This window comes from Sinocyclocheilus anshuiensis, unplaced genomic scaffold (assembly GCF_001515605.1).
Source record: "Sinocyclocheilus anshuiensis isolate Anshui unplaced genomic scaffold, SAMN03320099.WGS_v1.1 scaffold2260, whole genome shotgun sequence".
Taxonomy (NCBI): Eukaryota; Metazoa; Chordata; class Actinopteri; order Cypriniformes; family Cyprinidae; genus Sinocyclocheilus; species Sinocyclocheilus anshuiensis.
Window position 1 is genome coordinate 328,708 of NW_015547625.1, and position 17,842 is coordinate 346,549.

Genomic DNA, 17,842 nt, shown 5'->3' on the forward strand with positions numbered 1-17,842 from the left:
TCCTTGTGCAAACAAAAATCTCACTGGATTATTACAATTAATGACAAAATGAATGTTTGGAAATGTAAACTGATAATACTGACACCAGCAAAAGAGAAATAACTGACTTAAAACAGTCAGTTTTAAGAAAAATGTAAATAAACAATGTGGCCCCCACTGTGTGTGTGTGTGTGTGTGTATATATATATATATATATATATATATATATATATATATACAGTACCTTGCAAAAGTATTCATTTTTTCACGTTTTGTTATGTTGCTGCCTTGTGTTAAACTGCTTTAAATTACTTTTTTTCCCACATCAATCTACACTCCATACGCCATAATGCTAAAGCAAAAAAAACAGGTTTTTAACATCTTTGCAAATGTATTAAAAATAAAAACTTAAAGCTGCAGTCCATAAATTTTTTTGGTTCAAAATTATCCGAAATCAATATTTGAGCAAGTACATAACCAGTCAGTGTTCAAAACAATCGCCTTACTTTAGCCCGATTAACAACGGTTAGCTTATAATAATGTTTTCTAATTTGAGTGGTACGGGTAGGTTTTCGCGGGAAATTCGAGCACAGATGACAATATTCTGTGAAAATTCTTATTTGGGTCATATATTCCAAGACGTAGGCTAGAATCTGTGATTCTGAAGTACAGTGAATATCCACATCGGTGCGCTGACTGATTGCCACACATACTCCTCAAAACATTAGATTCATCTGCGCTGGAGCCGCGCCGGCGCACAACCCACGCAAGGAAAATAATTCCGCAAACAGCTGCAATTGCAGGTTTTCAAACAAGATGGCGACAAAGAGGCAAAATGTACGGACTGCAGCTTTAAATGATTCCATTGCATAAGGACTCATACCCTTATCTGGGACAGTTGAAATTTAGCTCAAGACCATTCATATTGCTTGTAGATGTTACTACACTTCAAGTGAATTTAACCTGTGGCAAATTCAGTTGAATAGGTATGATCTGGAAAAGCACACACACGTCTTAATAAAAGGTCTAACAGCTGTTAATGCATATCAGAGCAAAAAAACAAGCCCTGTGGTCAAAAGAACTGCCTGTAGAGCTCAGAAACAGGTTTGTGTCAAGCCACATATCTGGGGAAGAGTTCAGAAAAAAATTCTGCTTCATTGAAGGGTCACAGAAGCATGTAGACGTTGTCTCTGTTACCCTTAATGGAAGAAGTTTGAAACAACCAGGACTCTTCCTAGAGCTGGCCTCTTGGCCAAACTGAGCAATTGATGGAGAAGGGCTTTAGTTATTGTGGTGACCAAGAACCTGATGGTCATTCTAGTTGAGATCCATGATCATATGTGGAGATAGGAGATACAGGTGCATCTCAATAAATTAGAATGTCGTGGAAAAGTTCATTTATTTCAGTAATTCAACTCAAATTGTGAAACTCGTGTATTAAATAAATTCAGTGCACACAGACTGAAGTAGTTTAAGTCTTTGGTTCTTTTCATTGTGAGGATTTTGGCTCACATTTAACAAAAACCACGACATTCTAATTTATTGAGATGCACCTGTACCTACAGAAGGACAAACATCACTACAACACTCTACAATCTGGGCTTCATGGCGGTGTGGCAAGACTCAATACTCTCCTCAGTGAAGACACATGAAAACACATTTGGAATGTACAAAAAAAAAGTACCTGAAGGACATTCAGACTGTGAGAAACAAAATTCTCTGGTCTGATGAGCCTCAATTCCAAGCATCATGTTTTAAGGAGACCAGGCACTGCTCATCACCTGCAGAATACCATCCCAAAAGTAAAGTGTGCTGGTAGCAGCCTCATGCTGTGGGGCTGTTTTTCAGTGGCAGGGACTGAGGGGCATATCAAAGAAGAAGAAAAGCTCAATGCACCAAAATATTGAGATAGCCTTAATGAAAACCTAGTCCAGAGCATTCAGAACCTCAGACTGGAGAGAAGGTTCACCTTCCAAGAGGACAATGACCTTAAGCACACACCTTGAGTGGCCCAGCCACCGCCTGGCCTTGAACCCAATCAAATATTTCTGGAGAAACCTGAAAATGTGTGTCTGCCCCCATCCAACATGACAGAGCTTGAGAGGTGAAGAGGCGAGGAGAAGAATGGCAGATAATTTCCAAATGCTGATGAGCAAAGCTTGTCGCATCAAACAAAAAAGTGTTGAGGCTGTAAACGTGCTTCAGCTAAATATTTAGTTAAGGGTATGGATACTTATGCAATGTGCTTATTTCAGTTTTTTATTTTTAATAAATTTACGAAGTTGTGAGAATTCTGTTTTTGCTTTGTCAGTATGGTGTATGGAGTGTAAATTGATGTGGAGAAAAAAAAAGGTAATTTAAAGCAGTTTAACATAAGGCAGCAACAAAACGTGAAAAAAATGAAGGGGTATGAATACTTTTGCAAGGCACTGTATCCCTGTGTGTGTATATATATATATATATATATATATATACACACACACATATATATACACACACCCAGCGGTAATCAGAATCACTTTTTGTTTTTTCAAATTGTGTATATGTTTGAATTGTTAACATGTACTTTACCAAATGCATAGTCCATGGCATGGTCTTTTTAGCATAAATCATGCAATTGTACATGTGTGTTCCAGGCCTCAGAAGGTTAATGATAGCTGTAATGATGGCTGCTTTAATGTCATCACTGACCTCCATCTTTAACAGCAGTAGCACCCTCTTCACCATGGACATCTGGAAGAAGTATCGAAGAGGTGCTAGTGAGAAGGAGCTGCTGCTAGTTGGCAGGTGTTTATGACTGTGTTTGTTTGCATTTCATGCACGGAATTGTGTCACCTATTTAAAATCATTAATCATTGTGTAATGCATAAAGGTTACTTGTCTAAGATCCAACATCATGGTGTTTTTTATTCAAAAGCAATTACATGAAAGAATGTAGAAATGATTCATAGCCTCAAAAATGCAGTATGAGCTAGACATGGAGGGGCAGATTAATCGTTTAGATTAGCTGATATTTATGCCCTGTCATTGGGTTGGGATCTATTTAAATGGAAATAAAACCACAAATATGTATTTATAGAACTAGAAAATGGAAGACTAATAGCCGAATAATAGTGATTAATAGAAATTAATCAGCAAATATTACTAATAGGGTCCAATAGGATTTAGATTTTGTAGTAGAACTTAACTTTAAAGTCATTAACATAATGACTTTCATTTTCCATATTAAGAACTGTGATTGAAACTGAAGATGATCATAAAATGTATGTCCATTTGTTTTTCCAGGATAGTGACTGTTATTTTGGTGGTGATTAGCGTGGTTTGGATCCCGATTCTTCAGAGTGCTAACAGCGGTCAGCTGTATGTTTACATCCAGTCAGTAACCAGCTATCTAGCCCCTCCTGTTACTGCCATTTTTGTAATGGCTGTTTTCTGGAAAAGAACTAATGAGGCGATAATGCACACACATAAACACAGTCTGAGGCCTCACTTAGACTATGTACATATTGACATACCAAAATTAAACACTCACATGCATTCGAAGAAACCACTTCTCTCTCGTGAAGAAAGAATGTCTGCCTATTTTAATGTAGCACATTAGTGAGGGTGTGTGTATTTGTCTGTTAAAACACACAAAGAGTGAGTACATGTCTGAATGACAGCAAAAGAGAGCGTAACTTTCACTTGGAAGTGATTGAGAAGATAGATACTTTTATTGAACAGAAAGTAGGTCACACCTTAATATAAGCCATTTTATTGGTGTCGCTGAGTCATTATATATTGTGTTTTTTAAAAAGGGAAAAAACATTGATAAGTCACACCCGTGTCTAAGCTGCATTTTATTTTTTCATTCAGTAAAATCTTTCCAAATGCGTGTGACAGTGGTCTTCTATCCTGTTTATTAGTATAATAATGTTACAGTGAAAAGGATAGATAGATAGATAGATAGATAGATAGATAGATAGATAGATCTCTTTGCTGGGAATAAACAAGATATATTCTTAGAACAGGAGAAACATTGTGTGAGAGTGCAGAAAAAAAAAGGTCATGTGATTCGTTCGATTCTGTGAAATCCCCCCAAACCCAATGTGTTTTGAAAAATATGCTTAGAATGAATGTTTCAGAAGAATTGTGGTGTACCAGGCTGATTATCTTGGATGTTTTACAAAGAACAAACTGCAGTTTTCTCATTGACTGCATTAGAGTGACCGTATCTGCTCACATTGTCTGTAACTTAGCAAAAGATTAGCTGTTAGCCAGGCAGTTTAACAAAAGAATGAAAACCTGTCGAACTAAACATTTAAGAGCTTTAAAACTGTGAGGGTGGGATTTCAAAATGCCTGTTCGTTTTTACCCTGAAGGATAATTTAGTGCAAAGCTATCCTCCGTCCCCCATAGCAAAAAGGAAATACCCATTTTAGTTTGTGAGATCTCAGACAAGTATAATTGCTCTGGAAAAAAGCCAGTAAGTAGAGAACTTTAACATTGGTTTAAGGTTAGGCCATGTTATGGCGAAAGCTAATGTCCCCCCACCCCACCAAAAAAGAAGCCTGCCTAAAGAAACTAAAACTGGCCGGGTGACATTCATAGGGTAAGAAATAAATCGTTACAGTGAACGTATTTGTGTAAGTGCATCCGTGTGAGTCAGTGACACAAAATGTACAAGAATAAAATCAGTTTAACTTCCATAATAGTTCATATCTACTGTCTTTACACATTTTTTGGCAAAACACTTGAATAAATATAACTGAAATATGACATGCTTCACAGGAATTGCTGTTTGTCAAGGGACTTTCACACCTCACTCCACCCTTAAGTACATTAAATAAGCACATAAGAGCCTGTCACGTCAGGAATCTCAGCTCAGTTCATTTAGTGCATCCTCTCAAGATACCTGAAATGTTTAAAAATAAATGATTAGTTTAACAGTCTCCCACGCTCATATAACACACTGAGTAAAAGGAACACCACTGTTGGTATGTAGAGCACCAGAGAATGCTAAGTCTTCCTGTAGCTCTAACAGTAGAGCATGACTCTCGCAACGCCTAGGTCATGGGTTCAATTCTCAAGAAGCTGATTAAATGTGTATCTTAAATGCAATGCAAGTTGTGGATAAAAGTGTCTGCCAAATTCATACATGTAAATGCTAAGAGGTTTCCTGAAGAGTTTTCCTCATGTGTGTTTGTTTGGTATTGTGTAAGCAGGGAGCATTCTGGGGCCTGATGGTGGGTCTAGCGGTGGGATTGACGCGGATGGTTCTAGAGTTTGTGTTTCCTCCCCCTCGCTGTGGTGTTTTTGACCCTGCTCCCTCTGTCTTGAGGAGTGTACACTACCTGCACTTTGCCATCATACTCTGTGCCCTGACTATTATTGTTGTGGTGGTGATCAGTCTACTGACCCCTCCACCCACCGACGAACAGGTAATAACATTTATGCCAGGTAATGCTTTCATAGATTTAAAAAAAGAAGAATTTTTAACAAATATTAAAAAATAATAATAATTCTTGTAGCTCCTTATCTGACCTTTAGACTTTGACTTTGTTCAGAATGGTGTTTACTACCTTTCAAAAGTTTGGAGTCAGTAAGTTTTTTTTTATGTTTTTGTAAGAAGTCCCTTAACCAATGCTGCATTTTTGACCTAAAATACACTGAAGACTGTAATGTTATGAAATATTGTTACAATTGGAAATAACTGTCTTCTAATTTAATATATTTTATTATGAATTATATTTTATAATGTCATGTATTCCTTTGATGGCAAAGCTGAATTTTCAGCATCATTACTCCAGTCTTCAGTGTCACATGATCCTTCAGAAATCATTCTAAAATGCTCAAGACACATTTCTTGTTATCAAAGTTAAAAACAGTTGAGCTGCCTAATATTTTTGTGGAAACTGGATTCTTTATTGAATAGAATGTTTAAAAGAGCAGCATTTATTTGAAATAGAAATCTTTTGTGACATCATAAATGTCTTTACTGTCACTTTTAAATAATTTAAAGGGTTAGTGCACCCAAAAATGAAAATGTGTTTTACTCACCCTCGAGGCATCCTAGGTGTATATGACTTTCTTCTTTCAGATGAATCCAATCGGAGGTATTGGATATTATATTAAAATTAAAATTATTATTATTATTATAATTATTATATTAAAAATTGTCCTGGCTCTTCCAAGCGTTATCATTGCAGTAGGCGGGTGTTTCTGTTGAACAGTCCAAAAGACGTCAAATAGAGTGCGCGCATCCATAATAAAACGTGCCTCACATGGCTACGGGGCATGAATAAAGGCCTCCTGTAGCGAATCCATGCGTTTTTGTAAGAAAAATATCAATATTTCAAATGTAATTAAAACTTTTCTCTCACTTCCGCTATCTGTCGTACGTGGAAGCCATTCCGGGCGGATGACACAGGATGTATGCGCAGCACGCGCCTCTGAGATATGCTAGTCTAGCGAGTTTGTTCACAGGAGCAAAGGAAGCAAAGTTTCCTTACTTTAGCAAAGGAAAACCAGTCTCCTCTTGGCTTATATCGAAATCCTCCGACATTTTTCTTTACAAATCCTTGGTTTGTACTTCTAAGGCCCTGTCCCAAATGGCACCCTAAACCCTCACGGTCTTCCTCAGAGTCCGCACTTTCGTGATGTAATGCCGCTTTGACTGCCGGGTAGAAATTGGCTGCGTAGCTCGTGAGCACCCTTCTGAACACTAAAATGACGAATGGGACACCCTACGGTCTCGTGGACTTAACGGACACGCGCACGCAGCGGCCATTGTAAGTCCTCAAGACTGAAAGTGCACATGAAGTGTGCCATTTGGGACAGGGCCTAATTCGTGACCGGCGTTTTGTTTTGTGCTCTCTCCGCGTTCGTCACTAATCACGCTACACCAACGTCCTACGTCATCCGCCGGAACTGCTTCCGCTTATGACAGTTAGATGAAGTGAGAGAGAAATGTTTATTACGTTTGAAATATGGGTATCTTTCTTACAAAAACGCATGGATTCACTACAGGAGGCGTTTATTCACCCCCCAGGGCAGTGTGAGGCACGTTTTATTATGGATGCGCGCGCTTTATTTGACGTCTTTTGACTGTTCAACAGAAACACCCACCCACTGCAACAATAACGTTTGGAATAGCCAGGACAATTTTTAATATAACTCCGATTGAATTCGTCTGAAAGAAGAAAGTCATATACACCTAGGATGCCTCGAGGGTGAGTAAACCACAGGCTAATTTTCATTTTTGGGTGCACTAACCCTTTAATGCATCCTTGCTAAATATAGTGTTAATTTCTTTCAGTAGAACCTTACTGACATCAGACTTTTAAATAGTACTGTACTTGATGCAGTATGTGAAACAGTTTTGCATTATGCAAACAGTAGTGCAATATGCTACATTGTTGCCACATGACCTCATTGCAAGCATGTTTAATTCTGCAATTTCCTGGTTTATTTTGCTACAGTTTTGTTCAAAATTGTCTCAACTCTTGACAGTCTGATCAAGTAAAGAAAAGAGCTTAAATGATTGCTTATATTAATTTCACTTCATTTGTTTGACTGGAAATGAAAGGTTCAGTCAAGTGCATTGCATTACAGGCTACAGAATTAAATATTCAGAAAAAAAACCTGTGCATTATATACTGCAGAAACAATAAAAAATAGTATAGTAGTATGCCATTTCAAAGATAGCCTACACTGTAAAAAAAATTCCGTAAAATTTACGGTAAAAATCCGGCAGCTGTGGTTGCCGGAATTTTACCGTAAAAAACGTTTTAGGTTTTACGGTTTTAACTTAAAACTATACTATACTCTTAGTATACTATAGTATACTCTTAGTATACTCTTAATTGTACTCGTAGAATTCTTAATCAATCCCTTCCTTTGAGATTTGTTTGAAATTTTATTGATTTACTAAATTTAATAAAACCCCATAGTATACGGTATATCATGTCTCAAGTGGCTTGTGTTTGATTTGGTTTCAGACACATAATCTTACCTGGTGGACTCTACATAACAGCACTGAGAGAGAAATACCTCTACAGAAAGTAGCTACTCTTAGCTGCAGGACAGACGGTATGGAACACACATTTGTTTCATGATATTAGTGTGGACATCTCATAGACTTCCATTGTTTTTAAATTGGGTTTAGTGATATTTTCTATCACCTAAACAGAACTCTAGCCTTAAATATAACTAGATTTAAATAGAAACATGATTTGGCTGATTTATACAGCAAGCCTCATAAACTAGTAAGGACTAGTCAGTCAACAGGTTTCACTATATTAGTAAGGACATTTTTGAATAGTGAGGACATTTTGGACTTCACAAGTAGTCAAACACACACTAATCCAGCTTCCTAATACAGAACGGAGGTGTGTGAGGAGTTTACAGCATGATAGATCTCATGAGGATTGTTGTGGCCTATTCATCAGGGTGTGGTGCTGTTCTACATATGTGTATCAGTTGACAAAACAAAAGTGTCTTATATGCGTGAGAACACACAAGGAACTGAGAAAAATACCAATTGTCATTTTCCTGGTTTTGAATGAAAGCTTACTGCATACAGTGGATTATTTTACCAAACACAACGTTAGAAAATTGTAATGAAGTTTAAAATTAATGTCTCAGCATACAATCATGCAATATGTGATTTAAATCAGCTATAAAGCCTTTTAAGTACTGTAAGTCAGGTTTTCGAAATTGTATACCATGATAATACTTTGGTATTCCTTCAAGAACCTTAGAAAGCATGTAAATCCCATAGTTTATGAACATGCAATCATTCAGTACTCTAGTATATAACAAAGCACTATGGTATTACCATTTGATACTATCACCGTACAGCTCCCTTGCCAGTTAATTTCACATTCAGCATTTTTGTTTAGGCTGTGAGTCTGTGCGCAGGGGTAAGTGTGTCCGCACCGCTGGGTTCTGTAGCCCTCGACCTGGACGATTTGCAACCGGGACGCCACCTCCTATAATTCACAGCACCAGAGACGATCCCTTCTGGTCTCGTTTCTGTTGTGTCAATGCCATCATTCTCATGTGCATCAACATCTTCCTCTATGCTTACCATGCGTAACACATACCGCCACACACATAGTTTTTTGTTTTTTTTGGTACAAATGCATCACCTAGACTTCTGATAAGACTTTCTTGCAATTGCGAGTTTGTATCTTACTATTACAACCTTTTTTTTTTCTCAGAATTGCAAGTTTATATGTCGCAATTCTAACTTTATATCTCACAATATTTTTTTTCTCAGAATTGTGAGATAAGAAATCACAAATACCTTCAAACCTTCAATTTTTTATCCCATGGAGGAAACAAGCTTCCATAAAATCCCTTTAAATTATTGGGCTACATAAAATATTTTATAGATTGTGTTTTAATAGTTGTTCAGTTAGATATACATATAATGCATATATGCACTACGTAAAATAAATTTATTTGAGAATAGAGCAAAAAATAAATGACCATGAGTTTTTTCACAGTGCATGCTTAAAAGGTAATACGTTACGCTTATAGTAAGAGCTTATGTTTGATAAATATGTTCACATTGACTGGGAAAAAATAAATATGCTCATTAGATACTCCCAAAGATGTGGGTGTAAATTTAACTGCCATTTTGCTTCTTGGAAATAAATGATCTGTGATTAAACTGTAATCTTCTGTACAGCATGTCAATGACTGTGTAATTTGTGTCTAAATCATTATTTCAACAATAGTGTGAGAGTAGCCATTAGTTGATATGATTGTAAGAACAGCTTGTGAATGATTTTAAGAACAGAAAATTAGGGTGGGTTATAAGAAACGCTAACTGTTAAATATTTGTGGGTGTTCATGTTTACATTTTTTCTCTTAATTTATATTGTTAATGTGCAAAGTTGACACATTAAAATCACAAAGCAAATGTGTAAACCAAGTGTTGTTGTTTTTTAGCAGATTTGAAACATTTTGGGCTAGATATACTAAACCTCCTTTACATTTGGAATACAAGTACAAGCAATACACTTAGTAAATAAAAGTTTATTTTTTTTCCCTTGCGTTGACAGTTCATAGAGACAATATGTGCTTGTAAAATACATCCTTACATCATCACACAATATTACACCTGACATTGCTATATTTCTACAAAAGTTATAGATTTAAAGTGTCTATCATAACACAACATAAATAGCAATGCTTGCTATCTAAACGTGTACAGGCAATTTATATGTTAATAGGTGTAAAGTTGAGTCAGCAGTTTGACTGTCTAATATTTTATTGCATTACATGTCAGAACGGCAGCGTTGCAGCTAAGCCTTGCTTGCTGATATACGGTATATTTTGCATATCATTGAACAGCAGGAGTATTTTCAAGGGAAAAATAAGAGTTTAACCTTTAATTTTACACATCGTACATGACAATGTAAATGAAATTACATTGCTTGTTATAAATGAAATAATCAGTAGAGAGTAATTATTTTAATTATGTCACTCGAAAAATAATATCAGCTTATTATTGCTTATTTTTTGGTCATGACGTAAACAGCACTAGATGTTCCAAATGTTTTCACATGGCATAGGTGGATCCAACATTTGTTTTCCGTTAATACATCAGTCAGCGGTCTTCCTGAACAGATATATGAATGATAACAATGAAATAACTTGCTCTCACTCTAATAATAGGTACAGAAATTAATTAAAAAAATACATACACACACACACTATATATATATATATATATATATATATATTATGTATCCTATACAATACTTTTTATAATCACCTCTGTATTTAACAACAAATACATTTTCTGTTGGTTTTTTTCAATGAGTTGTTAAATTATTGTTTAGGAAATTAAATTAGCAATTTATAATAATTACTAGTTACTAATTTTAATAATTACTCTAAATTAAATTAATTATGGTCATTATTTCAACATTACAGTAAAAAATCAAAATCAAATAAATGAAAAAAAAGGTAAAGTGTGTAATTTATGTGGCATTAAACAGAATTACAAAAATAAATGTGACAGGTGTTCTCACCCAATCTGCCATTGGATGATCAAAATGATAGCCCCATCCCAAACTTACATCATTGGTTGAGCAAATGTTTAGATAGCACCAGGAAGCCACAGTTTTTACAGAGAAATTAACATGCAAATGATTTAAAGTTTCTCTGCATATTAATCTGGGACTGGAGAAAGTAATTTCACAGAAATAAATAAATTTTTTAAATCACAAAAATTGTCATTAGTAATCCTCAAAAGTATGTTTATGGCGTAAGCACAATAAAGAAAAAATAATAATAAAACAAATATAATATTTCCCAAGCTCATGTATGTAGAACTTTATATTGAATAAAAGAAATACATAGTAGGTCTGGCTCACTTCTGCTTGAAAAAAAAAAAAAAAGACATGATAATGCATCAGTGAGCGAAAGTGCAAATAAAATGCAAGGTGGATACTCCAATTCTAATGGCATACCTTTATTTGAAAGGACTTTAAAGTATTTGAAAGAAGAATAGACAGGAAGCTCAGATAATGGCTGATCAATGAGTAAATGATGACACTGCATAGCCAATTGTTATGTTCATTAAAGGTGTTATAAAACTGGTTTATTGACAAGTTATAACTGATTTCTGATTTGCCTTCTGACAGCGATCAACAAAGAAGATGATGGGCAAAGGTTGACCTTTGACACATAAGGTTAAATTTAAGCCTTAAAAACCATAATCACCTGATACACCAAACATTGATGAATAAGGCTTAGTTTACCTTCAGATTTATGAAGAATATGTGTGACTGATGAATATGTCTTGGGCTCTCATCCAGTGAGTTTGACTGTACAGGATGGTGACACACATAGCTGAAATTCAGTGATAAATTGGCTGCACATACTCTGGTGGAAATACGCCTACTCTTCCACGGCACCGCCCCCTCCAGCACTGAGCATCCGAACAGTCGAGCAGGTCGATGACATCACCGCGCAAGAAACGTAGATGAGTCGCATGATTAGATGTGAAGTCAAAGAGGGCATGGGCATGACGTGGCCTCTGAAACAGAAACACACACAAATGACGGACATGGCAAGACTGTGCACTGGATCAGCAGTCAAACAAAACATAGTCCTACCTACGAAAGCTTGTTTCCACCTCAGAGTAACAATACGTGTTAGAAAGTCACATTGTTTGATTTAAAGACATGACTATGAGAAATAAAGTCGCAATTACAAGAAATAAAATCTAAATTCAGGAGAAATAAAGTTGCAATAGTCACAATCATGAGAAAATAACTGTAATTATGAAAACATATTTTTCAATCTTAGAAGAAATACAATTGAAATTTAGTAGAAATAAAGTTGTAATTGTGAAATACAGTCATAATTACAAGAAAAAAGTTGCAATTAGGAGAAAATTTGCTACAATTGTGAGATATAAAGTTACGACTGTCAAAAATAAAGTTGCTAATGTAAAAAACAAAGGTCGCAATTAGAAGAAATAAAATTAAAATTTAGGAGAAAAGTTGTAATTGTGAGATACAATTACAGGAAAAAAGTTGCAATTATGGGAAAAAACGTCTCACAAAAACACATTTGTGAGATGTAAAGTCATGCATGTCAGAAATCAAGTCGCAAATTTAAGGAACAAAGTTGCAATTAGAAGAAATAATATAAAAATGTAGGAGAAATTAATTTGCAATTGTAAGAAACAGTCACAATTACAAGAAAAAATGGCATTTATGAGAACAAGGTCTCAATTATGAAGTTGCCACAGTTGTGAGATATAAAGTCATGCTTATCAGAAATAATGTCGCAAATGTAGAAACAAAGGTTGCAATTACAAGAAATAAAACTGAAATTTAGGAGAAAGAGTTGCAATTGGGACATACAGTCACAATTACAGGAAAAAAAGTTCAAAATATCAGAAAAACGTCTCAATTATGATGAAGATTCTACAGTTGTGAGATGTAAAGTCATGCTTGTCAGAAATAAAGTCACAAATGTAAGAAACAGTCACAATTAGAAGAAATTAAATAAAAAAGTAGGAGAAATTAATTTGCAATTGTGAGATACAGTCACGATTACGAGAAAAAAAGTAATAATTGTAAGAAACAAAGTCACGACTGTGAGATATAAAGTCATGGCTGTCAGAAATAAAGTCGCAAATGTAAGAAACAAAGTAAATTATGAGAAATAAAATCTAAATTCAGAAGAAATAAAGTTGCAATTGTGAGATACAGTCACAATTACAAGAAAAAAAATTCAATTATGAGAAAAAGGTTACATTTGTGAAAAAACAGTTGCCAAAACTGTGAGTTATAAAGTAATGACTATGAGAAATAAAGTCACAAAACAAAGTTGCAATTAAAGAAAAAAAACTAAATTCAGGAGAAATATAGTTGCAATTGTAAGTTCTGAAAAAACACTGACACAATTGTTAGATATAAATTCACAATTTATGAGAAATAAACAAACAAAATAACTCTGTGAAAACTGGCATCCATAGGTAACCCTATCCCAAAGCTCAACTCTAACCTTTAACTACCTCTAAACTCAGCAATGATATACTGATTAAGGAGGGGTCGCATTTGGCTCAAAGAGATCATAACAAATATCAGCAACAGAATATGATGTCAAGCTCAATCCATGTAGGTGTGCATTGTGCATTGAGCCAAGAGATCAACGTTTCATTTTATAACCTTTATTGGTCAGACATCCTTTCGCATCGCAAATTTGCAGATCAGAGTTCACCAGAGTTAAATTTTGGCACCTCTGTAAAAAAACATCATGTGCTCTTATACATGTGACAAGTCTTACAGCTAATGATCCCTCAGGCTCTTTCAGGAAGACAGTTCTCTCTTTGGCAATGCTGTTGATTTTGTAGAAGTCCACCAGCTGTTTGAGGGAGCTGAAGACTTCATCCCATATGAAGAACTGCCCTAGTCCATCTTTCAAAACCTTAAAGTGCTGCACATGGTCCCCGTAACTAGAGAGGGCAAGAGAGAGAGAGAGAGAGAGAGAGAGAGAGAGAGAGAGAGAGAGAGAGAGAGGTTCATTTAGAGAGGCTTACTTACTTTCAAGATAAAGGTTTTCTAGATCTCGGTTTGACTTACCAGTTTATTAAATCAAACATAACAGTGTTTGATTAAAGGTTTTGCCTAATAAATCACAGTTTGACATTTCAGCTGTCAGCAAATTCTTGCATCACGATGCAGAAGCAGAGAGTTAACTTTAATCAAATTAGACTTTGAACAAGTCAGTGCTTATCTCCTGTAGATATATTAAAGAACATTCCTCTCAGAAGATCAAATGCTCATTACAGGACATTAAACAACATATTAATATTAAAGATGTTTAAAATTAAACAATACAGTCAATATGTAACCATATAATATCTATGCATATTCAATCAAGATCCAATAATACATTATATGCATTGTCTATATGTCCTGTAAGCATGTGAAAAATGTTTTTAAATCAATAACTGTTTTCCAAAAAACATAATTAGCATTAATATTTGCTCCTCTTCTATTACTCTTCAGTGCATTCAGTGAGTGCTAGCCATTGTACATATCTGTCAATATTATAACATTTTATTTTCATTTTTGTGTATAATAATTCTAATCATTTGCATGTTTTTTAAGAAATATTTTATAATAAATATGTTTTTACATATGTATTTATATATAGTTGCCTAATATGTTTGTGAAAACCATGATACCTTTTTTTTTACAGGAATCTTTGATGAATAGAAAGTTCAAAAGAACAGAACTATTTGAAATGTCAAAATTTTGAAATGATTTAAAATAGAAGTCTTTTGTAAAATTCTGAACATATTTACTGTCACTTTTGATCAATTTAATGCATCCTTGCTGGAAAAAAAGTCTTATATCATACATAACTAAAATCTGGAATTCTAAATCTAATTTAAACCTGGAAATATAAAGAACAATTTAGGTAATGTTTTCAAATTAATTGGTTATATTTCATTCATTTATAAAATATATTAAATAACATACAAAATAAATAAATAAAAGCTAATGGAAATGAACTACATATAGTTTAGTACCTCTCTGTCTGTATTATAAAATGTTATTTTTCTAATCATTTTCATTTGTTTATTTGAAAAATATATTGCTGCATTATACAACCCATGTAAGTTACAAAATTACTTTGGAGAAAATATAAATGTAAGGTATCATTTTTAAAATTATTGATTAATCTTATTTTGTTGAAGGTCCAATATCAATCATTCTACAGAAAAAGACATTTGAAAACATGCTATTAATTGTTTATGGGTTACTGAGAAATGTGCAGGCACTGACGCACACCCTGTGCCTGCAGCAGGTGTCTTTAATCACCCGGCGGCTCCACCCTGCCACACCTGCTCTTAACCTGTGTGGGTTTTGCTCACACACACACACACACACACACACACACACACAGATGCTCATCAGTCCATGCAATACTGCATGGATCACTCAGCGTGTTCAGACAGAAACGCTGACAGAATGAGGAACTGCCTCAGGGATGTGGATTTGTGTGTGGATTTGTGTGTGTGTGTGTGTGTGTGTGTGTGTACTGAAGTTCATCAAAACAACATGGCATGTTTAGGGAGAGCAAGACTGAGTCAGTATAATCACAGTCATTAGATATGACTTATACCAGAGCCATATTAACAATTCTCAGACTCCAACTCAAACTGTCTCACATTAATTGTCTGATTTTTGTGTAGCATTATGGTTTCTGTATTTACATTAAGCTTTTAATCTGATATAATGACCCTTTTTGTCATTTTCTATAGGTTCAAAGAGCCTAAATATATGGCTGTTGAAAAGTTTGGGAATAGTAAATTTTTTTAAAATAACATTTAAATGATTTATTCCTGTGAGGTCAAAGCGGTGTCAAATGATTATTTAGAAAGCATTCTAATTTGCTGATTGAGAAACATTTCTTGGTTTTATCAATACCGACAACCGTTGGAAACCATGGTACAGTTTTTTTCAGGAATTTTTGTTGAATAGACGGTTAAAAGAACAGCATTTATTTAAAAAGGAAACTAAATCATAAATGTCTTTACTGTCACTTTTTATCAATTCAATTCTTTTTTGCTGAATAAAATTATTAATTCTTTAAAAAAATAAAGAACTACTCACCCCAAACTTTTGAATGGTAGTGTATGACACATACAAAAATGACATCTTATACCATATCTGTACTGTATGTATTTCTCTATTAGTCCAAAAGTCTGAGTCCTGTTGGAAAATCTTTCATTCAAAATCAAATTTCAACCTGGAAGTATAGGAATGTTTTTAATAACACGTTCAAGCTAAATTTTGAATTAAATTTGTTTAAATAAAAAATATGAATATACAAAATAATAAATAAATAAAATCTAAAATGGAAATGAACTCTTTAAATGAAGACTTTTGGACCCCACTGTATATATATGTGACCCTGGACCACAAAACCAGTCTTAAGTCGCTGGGGTATATTTGTAGCAATAGCCAAAAATATTTTTTGTACCCTCAGATTCCAGATTTTTATGTACTGTATGACCCATGTATTCCTGTATTATGACTAGTCAATATAACATTCCAGCTGTGCTAAATTGCACAATAATTTAACAACTGATGCAAAACACCTGTTCACCAGTTACCGAGCACATCCCCAGAGGGTCTGTACGCATGATATATAAACATTTCCTTAAATTTCTATTTTAATGTACATTTGTTAATGATCTTTTAAGCATTAACATTAGCTAATCTTCCTAAAACAATTCAAGCAGTTTTTATACAGGGGTCCCTGGGTCTGTAAAGGTTGAATTACGTGCACATATAGTTGATTATAACTGTATCTTTCTCTCTTTCCCTCTCTTTTGTTTCTTTCTTTCTTGCTCCCTCTCTCTCTATCACACACATGTAAACACACACAGAAACATCTGTGCTGGCCTCAGGTTCTCAAGCTTGTTAGGAAGCACTAATACATGGCAGAATTGGATTCATTGTGCTGCGATTGTGTTGCAACTGTCCCTCGATTTCTCTTTCTATTTCTTTCTCTCTGTCTCAGTAGGATTTGACGTTTTAGGTCAGGTCTTCAGAGGTGTACAGCAAAGCAATCTAAAAATAATCTATGCATGTCCACCTTCCCAACGCATGCCAACATTTTCAAAAGAATTCTACATTGAGTTGTAAATAAAAGAAGAAAAGAAAAGGTGTTGATGCTAAGGCACGCATTACTATTATTATTCTTTATACTTAAGGTTAAGGGGATTGTTCAAGTATTATGTTCTAGCACTTCACCATTTGTGCCACAGAAATGAATGATACCTGAAGTCATACGGCCTATTGCTTTTAAGCAATTTGCTTGGCAACTAGTGGACAATAAAACAGGTGGAAAAAATCTGACTTAAAAGAATAGTTCACCCAAAAATGAAAATTCTGTCATCATTTACTCATCCTCAAGTCGTTCCAAACCTTTATGAGTTTCTTTCTTCTGTTTAGCACAAAATAACATATATGTGTAACCAAACTTGTGCTGGTAGCCATTGACTTCCATAGTATTTTTTTTTTCCATACTTAGGATTACAATGGCTACCGTCAACTGTTTGGTTACCAACATTCTTCAGAATACATTCTTTTGTGCTCAACAGAAGAAAGAAATTAATTCAGGTTTAAAACTAACGATTAAATGATGACAGAATTTTCATTTTGGGTGAACAGTCCCTTAATAGAACCTTAAAGGGATACTCCACCCCAAAATGAAAATGTTGTCATTAATCACTTACCCCCATGTCGTTCCAAACCCCTAAAAGCTTCATTCGTCTTCAGAACACAATTTAAGATATTTTGGATGAAAACCGGGAGGCTTGTGACTGTCC

The 17,842-nt window shown here is 34.8% G+C and overlaps 2 protein-coding genes across 3 annotated transcripts in view; one reads left to right on the plus strand and one right to left on the minus strand.

Moving 5' to 3' along the window:
* The first annotated feature begins 2,642 nt into the window (after nucleotides 1-2,642).
* LOC107701785 (sodium/glucose cotransporter 5-like) lies at nucleotides 2,643-9,158 on the plus strand. The gene is made up of 5 exons (XM_016503893.1): nucleotides 2,643-2,766; nucleotides 3,265-3,433; nucleotides 5,184-5,399; nucleotides 7,959-8,049; nucleotides 8,862-9,158. Exons 1-5 carry the CDS (start codon nucleotides 2,645-2,647, stop codon nucleotides 9,056-9,058), a joined length of 795 nt encoding a protein of 264 aa, XP_016359379.1. The 5' UTR covers nucleotides 2,643-2,644; the 3' UTR covers nucleotides 9,059-9,158.
* Nucleotides 9,159-11,547: 2,389 nt separating this feature from the next.
* Nucleotides 11,548-17,842, minus strand: part of LOC107701786 (GRB2-related adapter protein-like) — a 10,939-nt gene continuing 4,644 nt past the window's right edge. For both annotated transcript variants that reach the window (XM_016503895.1, XM_016503896.1), the window contains 2 exons: nucleotides 13,780-13,948; nucleotides 11,548-12,016 (listed from right to left, as the gene is read on the minus strand). In XM_016503895.1, coding sequence (XP_016359381.1) covers nucleotides 11,837-12,016; nucleotides 13,780-13,948 — 349 coding nt within the window. In that variant the 3' untranslated portion in view covers nucleotides 11,548-11,836. The remainder of the gene's footprint in view (nucleotides 12,017-13,779; nucleotides 13,949-17,842) is intronic.

Bases quoted from the DNA above. Each gene is read 5' to 3' on its own strand.
- LOC107701785 (XM_016503893.1), top strand. From the start codon at position 2,645: ATGGCTGCTTTAATGTCATCACTGACCTCCATCTTTAACAGCAGTAGC. The intron at 2,767-3,264 runs GTGTTTATGACT...TTGTTTTTCCAG, and splicing joins GAGCTGCTGCTAGTTGGCAG to GATAGTGACTGTTATTTTGG. The intron at 3,434-5,183 runs ATAATGCACACA...TTGTGTAAGCAG, and splicing joins GGAAAAGAACTAATGAGGCG to GGAGCATTCTGGGGCCTGAT.